This window comes from Barbus barbus (genome assembly GCF_936440315.1).
Source record: "Barbus barbus genome assembly, chromosome: 5".
In the NCBI taxonomy this organism is placed as follows: Eukaryota; Metazoa; Chordata; class Actinopteri; order Cypriniformes; family Cyprinidae; genus Barbus; species Barbus barbus.
The window spans coordinates 2640740-2665455 of NC_136733.1; the positions used below are offsets into that span (position 1 = coordinate 2640740).

General features: G+C 35.0%; 2 protein-coding genes across 3 annotated transcripts in view; one reads left to right on the plus strand and one right to left on the minus strand.

Moving 5' to 3' along the window:
- The window catches only part of LOC306869698 (pre-B-cell leukemia transcription factor 1-like), a 51242-nt gene extending 50348 nt beyond the window's left edge, over positions 1-894 (minus strand). For both annotated transcript variants that reach the window (XM_079416570.1, XM_079416571.1), the window contains exon 1: positions 251-894. In XM_079416570.1, the coding sequence (XP_079272696.1) occupies positions 251-423 (173 nt within the window). In that variant the 5' untranslated portion in view covers positions 424-894. The remainder of the gene's footprint in view (positions 1-250) is intronic.
- A 2091-nt stretch (positions 895-2985) lies between these two features.
- LOC306870394 (target of rapamycin complex 2 subunit MAPKAP1-like) overlaps positions 2986-24716 on the plus strand; it is a 44063-nt gene continuing 22332 nt past the window's right edge. Inside the window, exons 1-6 of the mRNA XM_079417631.1 lie at positions 2986-3187; positions 4605-5043; positions 13732-13821; positions 13919-14067; positions 16535-16707; positions 22601-22777. Of these exons, the coding sequence (XP_079273757.1) occupies positions 4770-5043; positions 13732-13821; positions 13919-14067; positions 16535-16707; positions 22601-22777 (863 nt within the window). The 5' untranslated portion in view covers positions 2986-3187; positions 4605-4769. The remainder of the gene's footprint in view (positions 3188-4604; positions 5044-13731; positions 13822-13918; positions 14068-16534; positions 16708-22600; positions 22778-24716) is intronic.

Genomic DNA, 24716 nt, shown 5'->3' on the forward strand with positions numbered 1-24716 from the left:
TTTTATTTTTTAGATTTTTGCATGTTACCTTTTACATTTTTTGCTGTTTACCGAGTTGTTTTGTAATATGCTAAGTAGTTTTTTTTTTTTTTTTGGTATTCAAGACTGTGGAAATGGACGTTTAAAACCACAATGATAAATATTCGCCGGAGTAAAAAGTGTGTTATGAGAAGCTGCTCGTGAATACACCTTATTGTTAATAAATTGCGCTACCATGGACAGCATTGTAAAGTGTAATTGTAAAACTAACTTTGCCTGCGCCTCGTCCAGGCTCTGGTCGGTGATGGTCATGATCTGATGCAGAATGTCTCCGATGTCCTGCTTGTTTCTGGCGTCGGTTCCGTCGTGAGGCACCGGTAAAGCCACCGGGTGTCCGGCGAGGGTCACGCCGCCCAGGGTCTGCATCAGATGACTCTCCTCCATCCTCCACCTCAAAGAGCTCTGGTGTCTTTTAAAATCCACACAAGCGAGATGTTGATGCCGTCCTCAATCAATGCAATGGAAATGACGGATGCGCAAGAGTCCCAAGTGCGCGAAAACAAAAAGTGCTTTAATAAAACGATCCACTGATGCCAGAATCAGAAACAGTCTAGTGCACTTTGATGCTTTTACTGTTTGTCATTTACCTCGTTGCACTGTTTCTTCACACTATTATCCCATGCAGTCCAGTGCAAAACTTCAGAAAATCCCCCTCTGTTTGATTCTCATCCTCGAGTAGAAAATAAATTGGTGGTAAAAATGGGATGCATAAAAGCTGCAGTAAACCATTGGTTTTCCAGTGTTCTTTCTTCCTGTTGTTGAGCTGTGCAATAACGCAGACAGGTTGTTAAACGCGCCTCGCGCTCTTCTGGATGATCTACAGCAGATGTAATGGGTTGTGAGAATATCCTGTGTGCGTCTCGAGCGCAGCAGCTCCTCCTGATGATGTTCCCAGTGTTGCACAAGAGCGTGCAGACAGGCGGCTCCGCCCACCCGGGGTCTGCAAGTGTGCATCTGTGCTCACCATTACATACATTTATATGTCAAGAGTCTGGACGAGGCTCAGGCAAAGTTAGATTTAAAACGACTCTTCATATTACTGTCCATGTTAATACAACTTAGTAAGGATTTATTAATACGCAGCTTCGCACGACACATTTTTAAACTCCGGTGAATATTTATCAATGTGGTTTTGATTCGCTACTGAAACCTTTTTAGCATCTGAACATTGCACTGTTGCTTTCTAGGAACAAAATAAATAAAATAACACCCCACACATCCTATAGAGGGATATACTATATGGGGTAAGTTGTCACACGGTGTTATTAAACAGCCTATTACAAGCTGTTCAGCGAAATGTGAACATAACACACTTATGAAAAAAATAATAAGTTCAGAAAACAGTAAAAATGTACAAGGATAGCATGCAAAAATATTAAATAAATAAAATAATACAATACAAAATAAAAAATATATAAAACACCTAAAATGGCAAGCATCTAAAAGACTGCATGTAAATAATATTAAATAATATTTTTTAAAGAAATAGAAACTATTTTTTAAAATATAATATAAATTTAAAATATGGTCTACAGAAATGCAAAATTATAAAACACAATTTACCCCGACCTGAAATATAGTCAGTGTTTATTTAGAACAAACAAAGTTGATGTTTAATTATATGAACAATGCAGAAAATATTCTATATCCTACAGTGTCATATGCTGCAGACTTGTGTCAAACAAACAGACAAACAAGCAAGCAAGCAAATAAATAAATAATGTCATTGCCAAGAAATAAATAGGTAAAACAAGCATATAAATTCATTTAAAATGTTTTGTGAGGTAAGCTCAAAAATATGCTTCATGTGAAAACATCTAAATGATCTGAATCAATATGACTGAATCAATTGAACTGCAACAGTTTAAACTAATATTTTTTATAGATCTGTTTAGGTCAAACACAAAATTATAAATAACTACATAATAAATTAATAAACAAGTAGGTGGACATACATAAGCATACAAATTAAAACAAACAAATACATTTAAGCAGTAGCATTGTAAACAGGCAGTCTAATCAAATTTTCTGATCATTACAGTAACTACTGCACATTTTCATTTTCATTTGTTTTTTTTTTGTTTTTTTATATTATAACTTTTTTTACCGTTGCATCCATGGTGCAATAAATTTGATTTCATCATCATCATAAAAACATAATAAACAATCATATATATAAATTTGTATATGCACTAAAAACAAACAAACACACAAACAAACAAATAAATAAATAATGTTAGTTGTGCAATTAAAAAGCATACTGTGGTAACATCTAAGGTTTTATACCAGTCAAAGATATCATGTATGACTGAATCAGTCTGATTAAATCGAGCGCATCAGCAAAAGTCATTTTCCTTGTTGTAAAATGGCTCATTTTCAGTTTTAAACTACAGAAAAAAAAACTATTGCATTTACAATGGTGCGAGAATTCTTTAATTTAGTAACATAATATTCTATTTTTTCCCTATTACACCATGATTTTGCAAGGTCTAATGTAAATAGTGTATCTGGCATGTTGAGAAATTTCATATTATTTAAAAACTTCATAACAAACAGTATTTCTCTCTTTCTGTTTGTTTAACAAACTATGAAAATGTTTGAATCATAAGATATAAAGCTATATTATGTTATGTAGGATTTTTGTGAACTGTTACAAACCTGATGCATGCTCTTAAATGTTAACTCCGTCCATTATTTCTTATTGATAGTCTTTGTTATATTTACAGAGCAAAGTTATTAATTGTAGATATTGTATAATGTGTATAATGCCACTTGATGAAAGAAATTATGTGAATAAAGAAGTAAAGAGAAAAATTTAAAGGAACAATGTATTAAAATAAAATAAAATAAAATAAAATAATCTCATTGTCTGTCTATCTACTGTATTTATTTTTAACATTCTCTGAGTCTTGATTGGCCGCTGGAGGGTGTTTCCCAGAGCGGTGTACTTCCGGTATGAGGGGTAAACCCGCAGGAAGTAGCTTACTGGACCACCAACACAGGAACAATAGAGTAAACAGATACATTTATTCAGGTTTTTGGGACGATATCTCCATAATTATGAAATGAGACAGTACAGACAGTCCCTCGCTCAGACGGTACGGCGCGTCTGTGATGGTTTGAGCCGCTGTTATTGGCATGAATGAAGGTAATGATGCGCTTGTGTTTGAGGCTTATCGAGCAGATTAGCACGAGCATTAGCAGGGCCTGGCTAGCGCGTTCACCACAGCTCTTACTTACGTGTGTTTCATCCAAAATATTATTCAAATGTAATCTTATTCATTTTAGACAGCAACGAGAGTACATTTGTGACCAGCTCGCCCTCAAAACGAATGCAGTTAATGTGGTTATTGATCAGAAATAGTTAGTTTGCTGGCTAATTAGCATATTAGCATCACCATTTGTCATTTTGTTTACAAATCAAGATTTTGAAAACGTTTTAACATGTGGTGTAACAATATGGTATGGGCGTCCCTGCTTATGTCCTAGTCTAGTTAGTTAGGTTGTTGTTTTGGTTTCCGGTGACAGGAGCGATCATGACAGTTAAGTTAGTGTCTAGTTAGTAACTAACCAACTGTGTGTGTGTTTGCTTAACTGTGTGTTTATATCATAAACATCCTCATAAGAACAATAATAGAGCCTGGATAACTGGTTTACCCACCTGTGTGTGTCCCTCGTGATTTTTGTCCTAAACTTGTTGAATGAATGATTTTAGTTGGACTTTTTGTAAGATGTGATGTGAATGGATAGCAAATATTAATTTTAATGTATATATCTATTTAAATTATATATATATATATATATATATATATATATATATATATATATATATATAAGCCTGTTATATGAAATAATGTTTAAAAATGGAACAGTTTACTGAAATTCGTAACTTTTTTGCAGTTTACTGAGCAGAAATGTTTTATTTGTTGCAGATGTTGTTATTTATATGGCTAAAAATGTCATTCAGATCGCTTGTATATCAGCCAGAATATTAGAACAATATTACAGAAGACTTATAATGCATATAAATGTCAATTGTCACTCTGTATCTCTCAATAATATCCTAAGATGATATATAAAATCTTGATTTTATGATCAAAGCTCTGTAGTTTCAAAACATATAATGCAATGCAATACAATAATGATTGAAAGATGAACAAAAATGTTACTCAAAAGCCTGACGATCATATTTGATACTCACTCGTGAACTTGATTTTTCTAAAAAAGAAAAAAAAGATGTTTGGATAATCAAGTAAAACTAAGTTGCTTCAGTCCAGTAAGTGTTCATATTGAAATACTAACAATATAAAAGTTATTTTTGCAGATTTCACAACAAAAAGTCTTGAACCACAAGATGAAGGTGTTTTTACATGCTTTTAATTACTAAAAATAATAAACTATCAATCGAACGAAAGATGGCATGTAGTAGATTGTGAACAGCAGAATTTTCAGGAAGATGTATGATACTGTAGGCTTTAATAGGGTGAATATATATTACTCAAGTCAAGTCTTCGTATGATATTTGTGGCTTAATAATTAAACTTCTGGTCTGTGTTACTCTGCAGGCAGGCATCCATGTCCAACCATGGAGAGGAGAAAATAACCCCAAAAAGAAGGAAAAGAAGACGCTGCATCGCTGAGCAATCTTCAGCCTCTAACTCCGACTGAGGGTCGGCACATCCGGACAGAGAACCGGAGCGTGACAGAGGGGCGAGGGGCTGGTGCTCAGAATGGCTTTCCTGGACAACCCAGCCATCATCCTGGCCCACATCCGTCAGTCGCACGTAACCAGTGATGACACCGGGATGTGCGAGATGGTCCTGATCGACCACGACGTGGATCTGGAGAAGTGCCATTCGTCTGCAGCGTCTGCTGGCGGAGGCTCGTCCGGGGGTTCGTTTGGGGATAGCAGCGGTGGAGGGGACGGCCAGACCTGCGATCTCTCTCAGTCTGTCGACATCACTTCCAGCTGGGACTTTGGCATCCGACGGCGCTCCAACACAGGCAAGTAACTGTCTGACTCTCAGGATTTGCTGCTTTCGGGGCCCTCAATCCAGCTTACTGATGTGGTTGGTACAGGTAAAGACGAAATGCCCAAAACCTTCTCACACATGGATTTAAGATGGTTAAATGAGATTAGAAAAGCAAATATTCTCTAGTTACGCTTGAATTTTACATGTGCGTAAATTCCAACATTTTTGTGTGATTACAGCATTTTGCTAGATTTAGAATGAGAACCGTTTGTAAACCTGCTGTCACAGAAACTTTAAACATTTTCACTAAAACAACCGTTCAAGGGTTTAACTCTTTCAATTATTGATTAATCGCTGCCCAATTTTATTCTCTTAATGTGGCAATTTTTCTGTGTGTAATCGAAAATGGTATTGATTATCTATATTATTCAAGGCATTGTATTGAAGTTAGAAATTCCAGTATTATGTCTCTCAGAACAACTTAAAGGAGTAGTTCACCCAAAAATGAAAATTTGCTGAAAATGTCCTCACCCTCAGCCCATCCAAGATGAAGATGAGTTTGTTTCTTCATCAGAACAGAAATGTTTGGAGAAATGTAGCACTACATCACTTGCTCACTCTGCAGTGAATGGGTGCCGTCAGAATGAGAGTCCAAACAGCTGATAAAAACATCACAATAATCCACAAATAATTCACTCCACTCCAGTCCATCAATTAACATCTTGTGAAGAAAACAAGTTCGAAACACTCAAAACAAATTTGTTGGTGGATTTTGAAATGAGAGGACAAGAGAGGTCTTTATCACTAGAGCAAGTGTTATTATGGATTATGGACTGAAATTTTGGCCAGATGTAACAGTTTAAAGTTAAAATGCCTTAACTGAATTGCTTCTTACAAACACAAGCTTTTGGCTTCACAAGATGTTATTTGATAGACTGGAGTGGTGTGATGTTTTTATCAGCTGTTTGGCTCGTTTCCACCAAGAGATACGGTTCAGTACGGTACGCAATTATGTCCGTTTCCATTGTCAGAAGTTGTGAATGGTACCAAAATAGCGAACCGTACCGTACTACTTTTTTTACTACCCCTTCCGTTGGGGTACCTAGCACAGCAAAGGGTACCAAAAGGGTGGAGCTAAACTCACTGCAGAACATTGATTGGTTGACTAGAATCGTCATTTTTGCGTGATACAAGGGGATAAATCTTCTCCTTCACTCGTTCCGCTCTGCTTTCCATGAGTGTTGGGCTTATTTATATCAGAGTGCACAAACACAAAAAATATAGCAGTGTATTTTATAATTTTATATTTTCACACAGACAATAGCCGTTTCTCAATATGTTTTCTTGTCTGTTCTTGTGGACTTGTGAAACGTCATTACCCAAAAACCTGCGTGATTTTCAAAATATTACTGTTATTCTGTCATAAAAAAGTGTTAAGAGTTTTTCAGGCGGGAATGTAGTTGTTTAAACTCAAATCTGTGGTTTATTGATTAAGATAGCGCCTATTTGGAAAATTTGCTATGCTGATTTCGGAGCTCCAGGCGATCACTGGGCGCTCATGTATCCGACCTAGAGCAGCCTTGCGCTCGGCTAGTCCTTCCGACATTTGCCACTGGCTCTGATGTCTCTGTAGTGATTAAACATGAGATACAATTAGTTTGGGGTTTATTTAACAGGCACTCGTGGTCTCATGAATCTATTATTTGTTCCTGGTCATATCGTTTGGACTGAGCACAAAGTTATGTTTAACTTTATATGCAGTATTTATTTTGAACTTTACCGTAGTACAGCGCTGACTTTGTAGCATACGTTTGACTGAATTGTTTGCTTTTGTCTTTATTTCTTCATATATAAGCCTCTTATACTTTGTAATTATACTTTTATAATGCCTATTATTGTTCATTAAAACTGACATGAAAGAGGCAGAGTTTTTTGATCTTTATCAAGTAAGGGTACTGTTGGCGGTGGAAACGCCAGCTGGATCAGGGTGTTCAGTCCCGAACCGTACGGTACTATATTGACCCGTACTGCTCAGTGGAAACGAGCCATAATTCTAACGGCACCCATTCACTGCAGAGGATCCATTGGTGAGCAAGTGATATAATGCTACATTTCTCCAAATCTGGCCTGATGGTGGGTAGATTTTCAGCAAAAGTTTTATTTTTGGGTGAACTATTTCTTTAAGAGTGCTCATGCTTGTCTTGTGCTCTCAGCATTTTGAGTATGTGGCTTTGCCATTTGCAGAGGGATCAGATATGAGTATGACAATGGCTTGTCAGTTTTTCCCTCAAACTGCTTGACGCCGAATTGCCGCTAATTTGAAAGTAAAAGTCAAATGCGCACTGCGCTTACAGGCTATTTAAAACCGAAGGAAAGCAAGGAAAAGAGGGAAAACTCAAACTCAAAATGTCCTCACCGTCACAACCCTGGTGTATATCTGAACTCATTTGACGACAGGCTGCTGAAGGCCCTTAATGCAATTGGTTGCAATTGAAAGAACTGCTTCCTAAATAGTGATTATTCAGAAAACCTGAAAGAATTGTTAGAGCAATCCTCAAAGAACCAGAATCTTTAAGTGGAATCTGAATCAGAGCCAGAATCGTTAGTTTCCTTACTATTCCCATCCCTGCTGCTTACTGATTATCAATAGGCTGAAACCTTGGAGCAAAACAAAGCAGAAAGTTAGTCTGGACTTAAACACTGTATCCTTTTGCTGCTTCGTCTTTCCCTCAAAGCTTTCCTGTTAATGCAGCTACATTAGTCTTTACTGTACCAGCCACTCAGAATTGAGCAGGAAAAATGATCTGTATTGGGGCTCGATAAATGTTTACATAAATGAAAAGGAAATTGCAAAAAAAAACATTTTGATCTCAATAGGTACCATTTAAAATGAAATGTTTCTTTGAGGGAATTTGTTATTTTATTGTCTGATTTTCCTTTTCTTTGATCAAGGGTTAATCTGATGGTGCTTGTTGGCTGGGAATGGCAACTGACTGAAATTGATTTGTACTCTTAGACGATCTAGCCTTTGCAAACCTGTTTCCAGTGCTAAAATAGTTTCCGGTGAAATTGGATCTTTTGTCTTTTGGAATCAGTTGTAAGCCTATCTGATGATTTCTTTAAACAAATGAATCTAGTCTTTCTTGTTTTTCAGTATTAATAACAAGTTATTTTTAGTGTTAGGACTATATTGGACTATTACAGGGAATATCTCAACAAATGTGACGATGTTTGTAGATATCAGCAAACACACAGTGTTTTATATTGAAATATGAGTGATTCTCTAATTAAATTCAAAGAGCAATTTCACAAAACAAACCTTTTTCGCATGGAAAACAGTCAGTTTCTCACATTACAGATGAGTTATACCTGTTGTATTTTGCTTAGGAAACAATTCTGACAGTTGTGACCACAGAATTAGCCATAATTATGTGAGGCTCTAATTATATTATGCTTGTTCAAACAGTTTTTGGTCAGTGTGAAAAAGACTGAAATACTAATGCCGGGGTATGCTGAGGTTTGTTCCTGGAGTGGTTCAGTTTCAGTCAGTATGTTTTGTCATGGAAGGTGTTGAAATGCACATTAATCCTGGGCTAGGGATTGATAATCACTAGCACTCTAGCTTTGTTACTTGGAAATGGATGTGGAGGGGGATCTTTGAAATATTTCTCTATTATGAACCATCTGAACAACTTGTGCCCAGGACGACAAGACAGTTTCGTGAGACCTGAGCCTGCTGGTAAGCAAGTGTTCAGGACGGGAAACAGTGCTGAAAATATCAATACGAATCTGATGAATCTTATCTGTGAATCAAATTCAGTTTGAATGTCAGTAATTCATTCTGTAATCTCAAACGAATATTCTTTAATTGTATATAAGACACTTTTTTTTATATAATTATTTCATGACTTTAAGTGGTCTACATAGTTATTATTATTTATTTTAAATGGGGTTGAAATCCAACTAGGTCCCACAGACCCTTAGGGATACTGATTGAAACATCACTCTAAGAAAAAGTATACAAAAGATGTCAATGGGCCGATATGTGGCTAATATTTACATTTTGGGTACTAATATATATCTTTAAGGTACTAATAAAATTGAGAAAATATAGTATAATTTGAAATATAAATCGAAATGATACATTTAGAATAATCACTTTTTGTCAGAAAAAGTATGTTGTTTCATTTTACAGTAATATATATGTTACGCTGAATGACTTTGGAACATTTCATACACATTTGGACTAGGGCTGTGCAATTAATCGCATGCAATTGTCATGTGTATCTCATCAGTAAAGCCGGTTCCGGGATTAGTATTAAATCTCCATCACCTGCTTTCAGATGGAGCGGCAGTTAATGACCTTTCGATAATGAACGCGATATTGCCTAGCTTGTCAGTGAACTACGGCTCTGTTTATTAACTTCTGCTCCATCTGAAAGCAGGTGATGGAGATTTAATACTAATCACGGAACTGACTTTACTGATGAGATGCACATGACAATCACATGCAATTAATTGCACAGCCCTAATAAGTTATTTGAAACATAGTATACACTTTACTTTTATTATTGATATGATTTTCATGTATATAAAATCACTTTTGATGCAGCCACCTAAATGGGATATCTTGACTCGTGTAGCTATAAACTAAAGTTAAACACAATACAATAAAAAGTAAATAAAAAATTCTGTCTATCTTGTAATTAATAATAGTGTTCAGTATTGGAAAACTTCAAAACTCCTGTCAGGCAAGCAATAGTCTAACATACACATTGTGAAATAGAAAAGATCTGTGAATGAGCTACTTCAGATGTCTAATGTTGCATTATAAATTGCAGAATGGCACATTTGAGAATGCATGAAGTGTTTGCCTTGACATATTTGCAAATAGAGTAATTTTTTTCATGCTTTGTGGTTACTATATCATATCATGCATGCATGCAGAACACAAAAACCTTCCTGTTGAACATCCCAGACCACTCAGGTTGAAGTTCCAGAACCAACAAAACACTTTTGACTTGAGTATAAGAGAAAAACCCTTTAAGAGAATCTTTTGCCCTGCAATTAAACGGGATTACATTTGCATACACACTTCAAGTTCAAGTGCTGCATATTTGTACTCTCAAAATACCAGCCAAGTGCTCTCTGGCCGGCTCTAAGTGTTTTAAGTGTACAGATTGGACTAGTTTAAATATGTTCCAGACACATAAAGTGCATACTGAACAATAGGCATAAATGCAACTTGCAGGCAATCTTTTATAGTCTACGAACTGCATATATGCACATTGTTTAAAATGCATTTTTTATTGTTTGGAAATACTATGTAGATCAGCTGTAGACCTCATGAAGTAAGTGGAAAGTGTCTTGTACTTCTGTGTAGATGTTCTGGAATATTTGTAATAGTTGCAATATAGAGTTTTTTAAATTCCATTCATTTAATTTTTTTTCTTTGTGACATTTTCATGACATTAAAAAATTCTCATTACTGTAATGGGGGAAAATTATTATATGATATTAAATTATATTTGTAAAGTACAAAAGTAACTGTATAATGTATAAAGTATACAGGTGCATCTAAAAAAAATTATAGAATAACAATTATTTTTATAATAGAATAATAAAGTTTATTATTATTTATTATTGTAACTTATTTCAAAAAGTGAAACTTTCATATATTCTAGATTTCATTACATGTAAAGTAAAACATTTCAAAAGTTTTTTTGTTTTAGTTGATGATTAGAGCTTACATCTTATGAAAGTGAAAAATGCAGGCCATGCATTATTGTAATTTTTCTGTCTTGTTTTCTCGTGATCACAACATAATGAAAGTTGTTTTGTCGTTATCACGACTTAATTTTCTTGTGATCTCGACATAACGAAATTTGTTTTGTGGTTACCTGGACATAACGAAAGTTGTTGATCTCAACCTAAAAACCGTTTTCTCACGACGTAATTGTAGCTATCGTGAGAAAATCAGGGTCGCTATATTGTCTTCGACGATAAAGTTGCAGACCCGACAGCCTCCTTCTCAAGTGTCGAACACTTATGTGTACGTAAGTCGTCAATCACTGACAGACACAGAGCTAAAATGTCCGAGTATGAATATGCATGACAAGTATTCTATCATGGATCAATGTAGTCGGTCACACACACAACACCTTCAATATTTGGGATGGTACTTATACCATATTTTTATTTTTATTATTTCAGTTTGAGTGAGTCCCTGATCAAAGTAAAAGCGAATACGATCATCCATGATGCTGCAATGATGCTGCTTCTATAGCATTTTCTCATGCCGAATACACAGAGAAAATTAAGTCGTGATAACGACAAAACAACTTTCGTTATGTCGAGAAAACAAGACAGAAAAATTATAATAATGCATGGCCGCTTAGAACTTCCGTAAAAATCCAGAATCTCAAGATATTAGAATATTTACATTTGAGTTTTATTACATGACCATCCCTACAGTATACATTCCGGGTATCTCTTGTTCTTTGAAACCACAATAATGGGGAACACTGCTGACTTGGCAATGATCCAGAAGACAATCAATGACACCCTCCACAAAGAGGGTAAGTCACAGAAGGTCATTACTGAAAGCTGTGGCTGTTCACAGAGTGCTGTATCAAAGCATATTAAATGAAAAGTTGACTGGAAGGAAGAAATTGGGTAGGAAAAGGTGCACAAGCAACAGGGATGACCGCAAACTTGAGAATACTGTCCAGCAAGCTGATTCAAACACTTGGGAGAGCTTCACAAAGAGGGGGGTGAATAACCACTCCACCCTCAATACCACGACTGAGGTGAGACCCTTGAGCAAGGCACCGAACCCCCAACTGCTCCCCGGGTGCTGCAGCATGGCTGCCCACTGCTCCGGGTGTATGTTCACTACTGTGTGTACACTTGGATGTAGGGGTGTGCTCAAAATATCGATTCTTAGATACATACCGATATAATAAAAAAAGATACAGTATCGATATTCTAGCCCTTAGTATCGATACTCCGCCCAGCCATTAGGGGGCGCAGCGGCGCCCGCGAGTTTCAAAAAAACTCATGGAAAATGTTAAAGCAAGATGTAGCATTTAAGTGATTTCATAGTGAAATATGTTATGGCAGTACATGGTGTCACAAAAAAGAATTATAAGAACATTTAATAAGAAGTTAAGAATAATAAGAAGAAGATTTTGTGCTTGTGTGAGCTCAGACTGTACCCTTGGAAAGTTAAATGTTGACTTGTGGTAATTTCCAGATTAATACAATTTGTGTACAATTAATCAGAGCACTTAAAGTTGCAAATATTTAAGCAAAATGCACTTTGTTATAATGCACTTTTGTCTTCATTAAATTGAAGAAAAATGCAGAGTTCTGTTTGTTGAGTAAATGTGTTCAGCATTAACTAATTGGCTCTGGCCCATGTATTTTTATTGAATCGTATCGAATCGTGTCACATTGTATCAAATCGTATCGAGACAGCTCTGTATCGAGGTATGTATCGAATCGTGACCTGTGTATCGAGGTATGTATCGTATCGCCAGGTTCTCCAAGGTATACAGCCCTACTTGGATGGGTTAAATGCAGAGCACAAATTCTGAGTATGGGTCACCATACTTGGCTACACACCACTTTCATTTCCTTTCCTTTCCTTTATCAAGTCCAAAGTCAATGCAGGTCCGTCTACCAGGAGATTTTGGAGCACTTTATGCTTCCATCTTCTGACAAGCTTTATGGAGATGCTGATTTACTTTTCCAGCAGGACTTTAGCACCTGCCCACAGTGCCAAAACCATTTCCAAGTGCTTTGCTGACCATGATATTACTGTGCTTGATTGGCCAGCCAATACAGACGAGCTGAAGGCCGCTATCAAAGCGACCTGGGCGTCAATAACGCCTCAGCAGTGCCACAGGCTGATTGCCTCCATGCCATGCCACACTGAAGCAGTAATTCGTGCAAAAGGAGCCCCAACCAAGTATTGAGTGCATAATTAAACCTACTTTGGAGATCTTGAATATTTCTGTTTTGTAAATAAGCTGTAAGCTGTAACCATCAGAATTAAAACAAAGAAAACTCTTGAAAAATGTTCAGTTTGTGTGCAATGAATCTAGAATAAAAGAAAGTTAACTTTTTTGAATTAAAAAAAATAAAGACCTTTTCCATGATATTCAATTTTTTTAAGATGCACCTGTACATCAAGGTGGTATTTGCTGAACTAGATTGAATTCATGTTGATTTTAATAAAAATAATAATAATTGAGACAGGATTAGCAGTTTTTCTACGTTACAGTAATGAGAATGGGTTTTTTGGGAGGGAGAAATGTTTAATTGTCTTGAAAATAATGTAAAAAAAACCTTAATTTTCTTTATGCAAAATATACTGTACATTGGGTTTTTTGTTTTAAATTGAAATATGACCTGATCATTTGTTTGTGAGATTCATCCAAAAAAATGTTTGGCTGCTTATTGACGAAGAAAACTAAGATTAGTGTAATAATGGATCAAGTATGACATTGATTTGTTAGATGACACGTTCTTGAATATTTAAATAACCTGCATTTTTAATCAAAAATATCATCACTTAAAATGTATCAAAACAACTTGCATATTTTTCAGCCTTTATATTTGTTAATCATAATATGCTGGAAATGTTTTTCATTGACCACTTTGAAGTGGTCACACCACTGACAATGTTAACAGATGAAAGTCTTTTCATTTAAAGCTCAAAGATTGGAGCGATTGAGGAAAGAACGACAGAACCAGATCAAGTGCAAAAACATCCAGTGGAAAGAGAGAAGCTCGTCTCAATCAGGTATAGTAGCCGTACTCAAAAGAAAATTGTGCATTCATTTTCTGGTCTTTATTTCTTGTCCTCTAAATATGTTGCTCTTCTGTCTTGACTTTTGTAGCAGACGACTTGAGCTCGCTTTTTGAAAAGAAGGAATTTAAGGACAGGCCCCGGAGCACAGGCAGTAAATCCACACTCTCGCTGCGGCTAGAACAGTGTCCTCAGCAGCTCAACAACCCCTTCAACGAGTACTCCAAATTTGATGGCAAGGTGAGCGCTTTTGTGTCCATATTAATCACTTTTCCTCTAAAATAACATGCGGGATTATCTTCAAATACTGATGTTTTTCAAATAGGGATGCGTGATATACCGGTACTGGAAAAATGCCTGTATATATTATATTTCAAATGGTACGATATCATAATTTTGCTCGATTCGGTATTTCATACGCTGCTGTTGCGAAGTGCACCTGCAGTGCTTCCCAAATTGCTGTGCAAACGGTAAATGTGACAACAGAACAACGCGATGGATCAAACAGATGAAACTCTATCATGCACTCCAAATTAATAAATAATAGAAGTGAAATATGGCATTACTTTGCATACAAAACAGATGACAAAGGTGAACGAACTGACCTTACTGCACCGGTATGCAAGCGTTGCTATAAATCATGTGCTGCCACAGGAGGCAACTCATCAAACCTTTTTAAGCATTTGTTGCTTGCTCATCCTGATCTTTTCAGAGAATTAAGAGATCGACAGGTGAGTGCATCATTCATAAATTCAGATTTAATTTGAACTTTTATTTACATCTGATCAACGCACATACAGATGTGATAGCCTACAGTAAGCTCAAATCTGAGTCTGAAATCTGAAAACAATCTGAGAGAGAGAGAAATAATAACGTGATTTTGAATATTACTTTGACTGGTAGAATAAAACTTTACAATGAAGCAACATTTGTTGCATTAATTGGGTTACTTCAGTTGTATTTTATGTTCCCGGTAGGTTTTTTGTTACATTTTGAGACATTTTGTTTGCACTGTGTGTTTGCATTGAAAAGATAAGAAGATTTGAATATATTTTCATTCATTGTACTTCAGTTATATATATATATATTTATTTATTTTTCTCCAACATCAAAATGTAACCTATGTTCCCTGTAGGTTTTTTGTTACAGTTTGATACAAAGGTATTAAGATATTAATCTGTTTTTATTATTATTATTTTAATAAAATAGTTTTCAATTCACTTATCTTTTGAGGCTGGCTGTTTGTCTGATTTAGTATCGATACCGAGGTATTACATTCTGTTATCGTACCGAAGCCAAAATTATGGTATCGAGCCATCCCTGTTTTCAAAGTCAACTTGAGATCAAAATGTACTTTCTTATTAAGTGTCCCTGTCCCTTATTCGAAAGAAATAAAATACAAGCATCTATTTGCCTCCATGTATGATATATAATTTGGCTAGTTAGGTAAAATAATCTTTTTTTATATATTCTTTTTTCAATTTTTAGTTAGTTTTAGTAATTTTGTTGTGTGTTTTTGGCATTATTAGTAGTTTAATAAAAAAATTTTAATTATGTTTTTATTAATTTGTATTTCATTTTTAATGATTTTTTGTTCAAGTTAAATTATTATTTTTATTAAATTATTATTTATTTGATCATTTATATATTATAATTTTTTATATGGTTATTGTTTCCGTTTTAGTTAACTATAATAACCCTGTTCATTATTAATTGGTCATCATGCAGCGCTGAACCCTTCCTCTCTTGCATGATCAAAAAAAAAATGTACATGGTTAAGAAATCACTTCCTTACTCACCATTAACAGTCATTGTTGAAAATTATGTAAGGCTTTAAGTGAATGGCAGAATTAATTTAATCAAAACAATTTGAAAACATTTTTGGGATGTGTTTTCATCACCCTTTAAACAAGCTCTTTCTTAAACACAGAACAGAAACGCCTGGTGTCACGCAGGTTTCTCTCCTGTCTCCTTGCATTAGGATCAGCTCCAGGCTATAACACCTTCCAGAAAAGAGAAAGACTGCCGTTTTAATTTTTTGACAGTCTGACGGAGATTTTAGGTGTAGTTTGTCATTGTGCATCACTTATAGCTGTCTCTATCACCTGTCCCCTCCTTTGGCTCTTTAGATTCATGTTTTTACACTCTGATTTGTGTGATGTAAAATTGCCAGGAATGCAAAAAGTCTTTTCCACTTCCAATAAAATATTCAATACATCTCAGTTATTTTAAAGTTGTGATATTAGTGATATTAGCAATAGCCCTATTATTTTACTTATTTATAAGGAAAGAAAGGTTCTGTGATCTGAACGCAGACAGTTAACGCAGATTATGTTTAATCACAACCCATTGCTGTGGTAAAAGTGTGCAATATTAAATGACAATGCGATGCACTGGACATCTTAGCATGGAAAAAGTAAATGTGCTAGGGCTGTGCAATATATATTGTGTACTAATAATACTGAACATTTTTTTAATGGTGTGTGAGCTGACATTTTGTAACTTTGCAAGTGTGCTGGACTTTGCAAGTTTTTCAGTGCCAGATGAAGGCAATCAGAATACAGTTATAATATAATTCAAGATATGGAGGCAAACTGCCCTGTAAGAGTTTTTGTTTTTAATATTTATGTCATGATGGTCTACTGCGTAAGCAACAAGGCTCAGTTGAATTGCTTATAGAAACGTTTCCTTAACTTTTCTGTTTCAGGGCCATGTTGGTACAACGGCAACCAAAAAAATTGATGTCTACCTCTCAATGCAGTCGACCCAAGAAAAGCTTCACCCCATGACGGTGGTCACGATGGCTAACGCTCGGGTCCACGATCTTATCGGGCTCATCTGCTGGCAGTACACCTGTGAGGGCCGCGAACCCAAGCTCACGTTAGTAGAAAAAAGCTTCTTACACATGCATCCTATATAAGAATTTGATATCTCCACATATTCCAGTGCAGTGCAAGTGTTAAAGTTAAGCCCAGTGCATGGCTTGACAAAACTTTAGGAGCACATAAAGAACTTTAGGGACACAGTGAAATTTTTTTTTTAAAGGGAAACATTGAGACATTTAAATTTCCGGATATTTATGCATCAAACTTTATTTATTTAATACTTATGGAACTATTTTATATTTAGAAATTTGAAGTGCCAGATGCGGTTTATTGTGTAAACAGAAAATATTTTATGCATGAAGCAGGACTTTTAATGACAGACAAGCCCGAAATACACAGACCCTTATTTTGAAATGCCTTTGCTACAATTCAGCTGCTCATTCCAACAGATGAGGGGGAAAAATATACATTCTTACAGCCATCAAAAACATATTACAATATAAACACCACAAAGTAAACAGTCATAATTCATTAACAGTAGACCATAAGCAATCGCCTGGCATAAATGCACGTTATTCATTCATTGCCAACTGATGTGAATCTGCGAGTACAAAAGTAACAAAAAACAAAAAACAAAAAAACATTTGTGTACTTGAACTAAAATAGATGTTGACTAAAATATAAAAATGTAAACTAAATCTATTTCAGCTAGTTGCAAAGGCAACCACTATACAGGCTTATTTTTTTTTTTAAATCACAAAAATACACAATACTTTAATACAATTAAAATGAAAACAGAAAATCTGAAAATAAACTAAATAAATTTGAAATATATATATCAAAACATTTACATAACACTGCATTAAGCCGTATAGCAATTCCTGATTTCCAGCCCCAAATGGATAAATAAGACTTTTGTTATGCCATTACCTTAAATGTGAAAAATAAAATAAAGACTTTAAGGACTCGTGGGAACCTACTTTTTACTCACACATGTATCCTAAATATATTTTACAGTTTGCATGCATCTATTTTTAGTCACAAATTTTGTGAAATGCTCACACCGTTGATCCCTGTTTAGTGGATACTTTAGGTTGCCATAAATAAAATGTGTTTGTTATCAACCTGCTTGGAAAGTGCTACCCTCCAAGTAATGATCCTTCCCAGAGGCATTTATATTCCTTTCCCATCTACCTCTGCTGCTAATGCCAGTCTTGACCTTTCCCAGCGAAGGCAGGGATTCCCCTGGGTTTCTTTCTCATCTCCTCATTCAGTACGTCTCCGAGGTTTGCTGACCGAATAGCGCAGGAATTTTCTCCCTGGTACGTGGTACAATATGAAGATTTATACTTCGGTCAGATTGAGGAGAGGGTGACCATTAAAATGGAGAGGAGACCAGAAAAACAGCAAGATTCCCTCTTGGGCAGCGTGGTGCCTCGCACAGACAGTCTTGGTGGTTGATGTGAGACCTGATTGGCATAGCAATGAGTCTTTTCCCCCTGGAGGAGGGTCAGACTGTAGCGAGGAAGAGATACAGGACTTGTGTGGCGTTTAAATGAGTCGGTTACCTCCATACGGCTCTGGACATTACTGGAGGCTGTCTGAAAGCTGCTTTTGAGTGAGGATCAAGGTAAAGGGACGCCCCTCTTGAATTCAGAGACGATTCTTTCAGGACGTTCAGATTGCTGTCAGGGCAAGCCAACAATTTCCCATCTCCCTCTCTCCTATGGTTCTGTTGATCCGGGTTTTGAGTAGTTTGACATCCGAGTAGTCAGTGACATCTGGTATTATCATCCAGATGTACAGTCACAAGTGGACTGTGCTTAATATAGGTGTAAATTGGATTGGAAAAACACATGGCTTGAATTATCATAAAATACACACTGCAAGGTCTTCATGACAAACTGTAAGAATAAAGGCTTGGTTTGATTTAAATAGATTAGTATTATTGTATGCTAAAATGTACTTTCTAAAGTAGAAATAGACATTATAATAATAATTTTGTAAGTTTTTTTTCATCAGTGTTTTTATTTGTACAGTAGACTGTAGTATACTGTATAGTTTTGTTGTGAAGGACTAAATTGTTTTCTTTTGATTACATTTGAATAGATTTATTAAGTTGTTAAAGTTTATGAATTTATTTCATTAGACACAATTTTGATGATAAATTTGTATTAAATCATAGAACACACAATCCAGAAATTAGTTGGTCAGAAAACACGACTCAAACTATCCTCAAATACATACTGCAAATCAAAGGCTTTCATGGCAAACTGCCAAAAATAAAAGTTTGGTTTAACTTGAAGAAATTATGACCTTAATATATTATAGTTCTGTTGTGCAGCAACTTATTTGACAAAAATGCATTTTTGTTTTTTTTTTGTAAATTGTTAAAATTGTTTTATGAATTAGTTTCTTTTAATTACTTTTTTTGGTTATAAATTTGTTAAATCATAAAAAAACCAGAATCCAGAAAAAATAAGTTAGTCAAGTTAGTCATAGTCAAAAAAAAAAAAAAAAGACTCAATTTGTCCTCAAATACACTGAAACTTCAAAGTCTTCATGGCAAACTGCCAAAATAAAAGGTTTTTGGTTTAACTTGAAGTAATTACGACAGCAATAAATTATTTTTCTGTTGTGCAGCACCTTATTTGACAGAAAATGCAGTGTTTTGTTGTTAATTGTTAAAATTGTGTTATAAATTAATTTCATTAAATGCAATTTTTGATAAATTTGTTTTAAATCATAAAAAAAAAAAAAAAAAAAAAACATTTTTTTGAGGCCTTAAATTAAAAGGTTATTTTTTTGTAAACACAAACGTGTAATGCATTCTGTATTAATTGTTTGAAATTAATATTGTAATGACTTTTGAATTAGGTTTGTTTAGTTGTTTGGTTGCTCAAAGCACCATTAACCTAATATTTATTTCCAAAAAGTAAGTTGAAATTCGGATAGCTTGTAATTTAAATCAGTTAGATCTTTGTATCAGTATAGCGAACTACGTACATTAAATAAATTAATAAATAGATTTTGATCATGTTGGTAATTAAGAGGCCTTTGAAATTTGCACATCAAATAGGGTAGACTTTAAGAACCAGACAGAAAGTCTTTTGAGACAAGATATACAAGGATCTTGGATAATCAAGAGTCGCTTGTTGTCTTAAATGGCCCAGAATTTGAAGCTGATGTCAAGAAGGAATGCATGTTACCGAAACTACAAAAAAAAGATAACTTGTGGTGCTTGAGGTCCAGGACTTTCTCTGAGTCTGCTGTTATCTCCTCAGGCTGCTGGAGCAGGATCATGGGTCTGATTAACACTATGACAGTTAGTCTTTACAGCTCAGGCCTGCATTTCAACAGAGTGTCAGAGCAAATTAAAACGCTATCGTCCCAGCACAAAAACACCAAAGCAGGCACTGCCCTCGAGGGATGAAAACTATATCATAAAGACAAAATGCGCTGAATGAATTGTGGAATAGGCTGCTGTTAGTTTTGTATTTCTGATGGATCAGTCTGGATCTATTATTATATAAAACAAAGCCCTAGGCAAAAGTAATCTGGAATACACTATATCTAATCATACAAGAAAAGGTTTTACCATGAAACCAATGAAGTTAAATCTTCCCAGTGCTTTTCTTTTGATGCATACTCATTCTGTGCCAGGCTACATCCCAACAAACCCTCAATGTTTTTGCCCCTCAATGAATAGCCCCCATTTAAATGCCCTGACTCATAAATCGTGTCTGGGTGCTTTTGTTTGATGTTTCTGTTGTTCTCGTCTAGGGTCGCGAGAGTGATAATGGCCTTTATCACCAAACCAGAGCTTTTAGAAAGAGTTCTTCATAATCACTTCTCCACAGACACAAATGAAATGTTTTTTCTTAACTTAATAACGATATACTACAAAAACAGAGCACATCACAGTCTTGGCTTACAAGACTTGTAAATTATTTTAATATTTGATTTAATGGTCAGAAGTTATTTTATAAAGTATGAAATTTATTACAATGAAATGTAATAAATAATTGTAATACTTAATTGTATTTAAAAAAAAACAATGCAAAAAAAAAATAGTATTTTTCCTTAAAGAGATACAAAAAGACAATTATAATATATATTTTTAATTTATTACAATACAAAATAAGTACAAAAAAGTTTTTAAATATTTCTGCTTCAAACTTTATTGAATAATTATGTAATTATTTATATGCCTAATATATACTGTATATTATAAACCTTTAATTTATAGACTTTTAATTATAAACAAGCTTGAGGTACACATGGACTCTTATTTTGTAATTTATGTGCTTTACTATTGCCAGCTGCACATTCAAAAGGTGAGGGAGAAATAATATGCACTCTTACAGCCATCTACAACATATTATTATATAAACGCCATGAAGTAAACATTGTCATAATTCTTCAACAGTAGTTGTTTGCAAGCAATCATTTGCATAAATGCTTGGAATTCATTGATTGCGAAAATAGTCTGAAAGTCATGCAGTGCTATTTTATTTTATGAAATTATAGCCTTTTGAAGTTTAATAATAACATTAAGCTGTAATGCAATTCCTGTTTTTTCATATACAAATATAAAACTTAAAATTATAATTAAGATGTTTGTTATACCAAGATATTTAAAGTCCCCCTGCAGTCAAATATTTTATCCCTTAAAACTAAACTTTTGATCATCAAAATTACATATTTAAATGCTTTTTCTTGGAAAATAATTTTCTCTTGCCTTAAAATAGCTTGAATGTAACTCTACACCCTTGCCTCATTTACTATACGCTGATCTATGAATATGTAAATTAGCCCCGCCTCCACTCCGTCGCACCAGACAGCACCTCCTGATCCACTGAACTGTAGTAAACGCAAAACAGTTTTGTCAGTCATTATCCGTGTATGCCACTATGTTTTTACTAGCGGACAATACAGTGAATACTGTAACACTCGTTAAAGTTACTTACTTGATGTTGTGTCCTAAAATGCCTTGAAGACTCGAATACAGCCGTTTGAAGTGCAGACGCCGATGCGGGAGAGGTGGGTCTGACTCCAGGCTACTTTTACACTGTTGCCACGGGTTATTATTCAAGTTAGCGGTTCTAAATTCATATTAAACCACGGCTTCATGGGTTTTTTGCTTTTGTGCCTGTATTGGTATATTTTGCATGCTAGTGATAGGAATCGATTCCTTGACGTGATTGGTTATTGGTTTGTGACGTAGCAAAAAAAGGGCTGTTTCAAACCACATTTCTGGGCGTGCCATTGGGAAGCTACAGGTTTAAGGAGAAAATACTCAGCAATGGTATTGATTAATGGATTGGCAAATGGTTTGTCTAAAAGCATATTAAAAACACCACAGACAAATAAACATAAAAAGCTTGATTTTCACTGCAGGGGGGCTTTAAAGGGTTGCTCCACCCCAAAATGAAAATTTTGTCAATAATCACTTACTCACATGTCGCTCCAAACCAAGCTTCGTTCGTCTTCGCAACACAATTTAAGATATTTTGGATTAAACCCGGGAGGCTTGTGACTGTCCCATTGACTGCCAAGTAAATTAACACTTCTACACACAAAGCTTTTACTGGTTTGGAGTGACATAGGAGTAAGTGATTAATGACAGCATTTTCATTTTGGGGTGGAGCAACCCTTTAAGACATTTTATGACCTTGAATTTCATAAAACTGAATTTTCTAAGGACTATCAGGACTTTTTTTGCACATGCTCATAAATGTTTACTGTTGGCACACGTCTGTTTTCATCACGAATGCGAGTGAAACGCTCACACTGTCAAGCCTTTGAAATGCTTAGTTGCTTAAAAATAGAACAAGCTAATAGGAAAACAGGATTTTACCTTATTGAAATACCAAACATACTTTCATTGACAGCAGCACTCTTTGAGTTTGATCTCTCTCTCATTTTTCACCTTGATTACTCCACAGTGAAAACGTCAACACTTACTGCCTCCACATCGCTGAGGATGACGGGGAGGTGGACACAGATTTCCCTCCTCTGGACTCCAACGAGCCCATACACAAGTTTGGCTTCAGCACGCTGGCTCTGGTCGAGAAGTACTCATCTCCTGGTCTGGGGCCAAAACAGTCACTCTTTGTTCGAATGTAAGAATGCCAGTTAACTCTTAAGATTTTTATCACTGCTAATTACGACTACTGTCTCACTGTGAAGAAGTAATACGTTTAGAGTCAAAATCAAATCAATATTTCCAAGACTTACTGTCATAATACACTTTACACATAATTCAAGGAAAATGGGTTGGTAACACTTTTTAAAAAAACTTTTTTTGTTGTTGTTGACCAAAAATACATATATGCCATGTTAAAAAGTTTGGGGTCTGTTTTTTTTTTCTATTCATAAAATGTTACTATATTTTGCAGCCTTGGTTAGAAGACGACACTTATTTCAGAAACATTAAAAAAATCTTACTGACCCCTAACTTTTGAATGGTAGTAGTGTCTATAGTTGCATTATTACACCATTCCAAAGAATAAAACAAACCATGACAAATATTGAACTTATTTTATTCTTCACCTGTATATAGAAGTTTGCCTAGTTAGTGCACAGCCTCTGATAAGGTTCTTATGAGAATTATCTGAATGTTTTAAACTAACCTTTGAACTAATGAGGTTTAAATGCCTATCCATTTACATAAGTCTTAAGCACTCAGTCCTTAAGTTTGTTGGAGTTTTTTTTCCCCCACAGGCCTCTCCATGAAGCTCTTATCTTTGTTTTGTGAGCTCTCAATTCGATTGTTGGTCTTCTGTGCATTTGGGCCGATGTCTAATCAGCAGTTTGGTTAATGTGGCTAACAAAGTATTACGAGGCCTCTATTAATTGGAAGTTGCTAATTGGATTTGAGTGGCATCCTGCCAGACTGTCCTGCCTTTGATGGGGAACCTTGCTTTGAGCTGTAATACTGAATTTAACATAGCAATGAAGTTCAGTTTGTTTGTGTACATCACAGATGTTTTTATGTGATGTTTTCTTGTACTCGCTCAGGTTGTGACATTTGCACCGATTAACAAATAATCATGGATTTTTTTATTAGGAAATAAAGAGATGTTTTGAAGATTAGAGAATTTGTTTTTTCACAGTTGGGTGAACTGTGAGAGCAACATGTTACAGTACTGTTTTTTTTTTTACTGATAAAAATTAGGACTTGTATTTAGCAAGGATGCATTAATTTGATCAAAATTGACAGTGTAAACACAAGATTTCTATTTCAAATAAATGCTGTTATTTTATTTAAGATTCTATTCTGAAAATATATATTATGGTTTCCACAAAAATGAAATAAACAGGAATAAATTACATTTTAATTATTTTGAATTGTAGTAATATTTGACTATTTGTTTAATGGCATATTTTTTATGACTGAAGACCAGTATCACTGATACCAATAAATACCGATTTCCCTATAAAAAAAAAATCCCCCCTAATATTTACCCATTGACTATACCCATTCAACATTACATTATTAAGAGCTTTCGATTTGAACATTTATTGGACTTTAAAAATAACTTCTAATTTAAGTGAACTTAAAACAATCTTCACATAAACCCATTATGACAAATGTCATATTTACCGGTGCCCCTCAGCAGAAATATACAGAAATTGAATAAAGTTAACAAACACTAAATTCTAAACTAAATACAGATGAATCCTTAAAACTATAGAAGTTATTGAGTTCCTCTTTTTTTCTTTTGTTCTTGATGAACAACATCACATCAGAATCAGAATCAGAAAGAGCTTTATTGCCAAGTGTGTTTGCACACACAAGGAATTTGTCTTGGTGTTAGGAGCTTCCAGTACAGAAAGTACAAACATAGTGCAGACAACATATAATTAAGGTGATAAAGAACACTAATGAAGAGAATATACAATAATTAAGGATAACAATAGTAATAAAAATAAAAATATACAGAAAAGAGACATGACCATAGACAGAACTGTGAATGTGCATGTGTCCTATGTACAGATGAAGGTTTGATGGGTTATTTACAGATGTACAGTACCGGGGTGTGTTATGTGTTGTTCAGG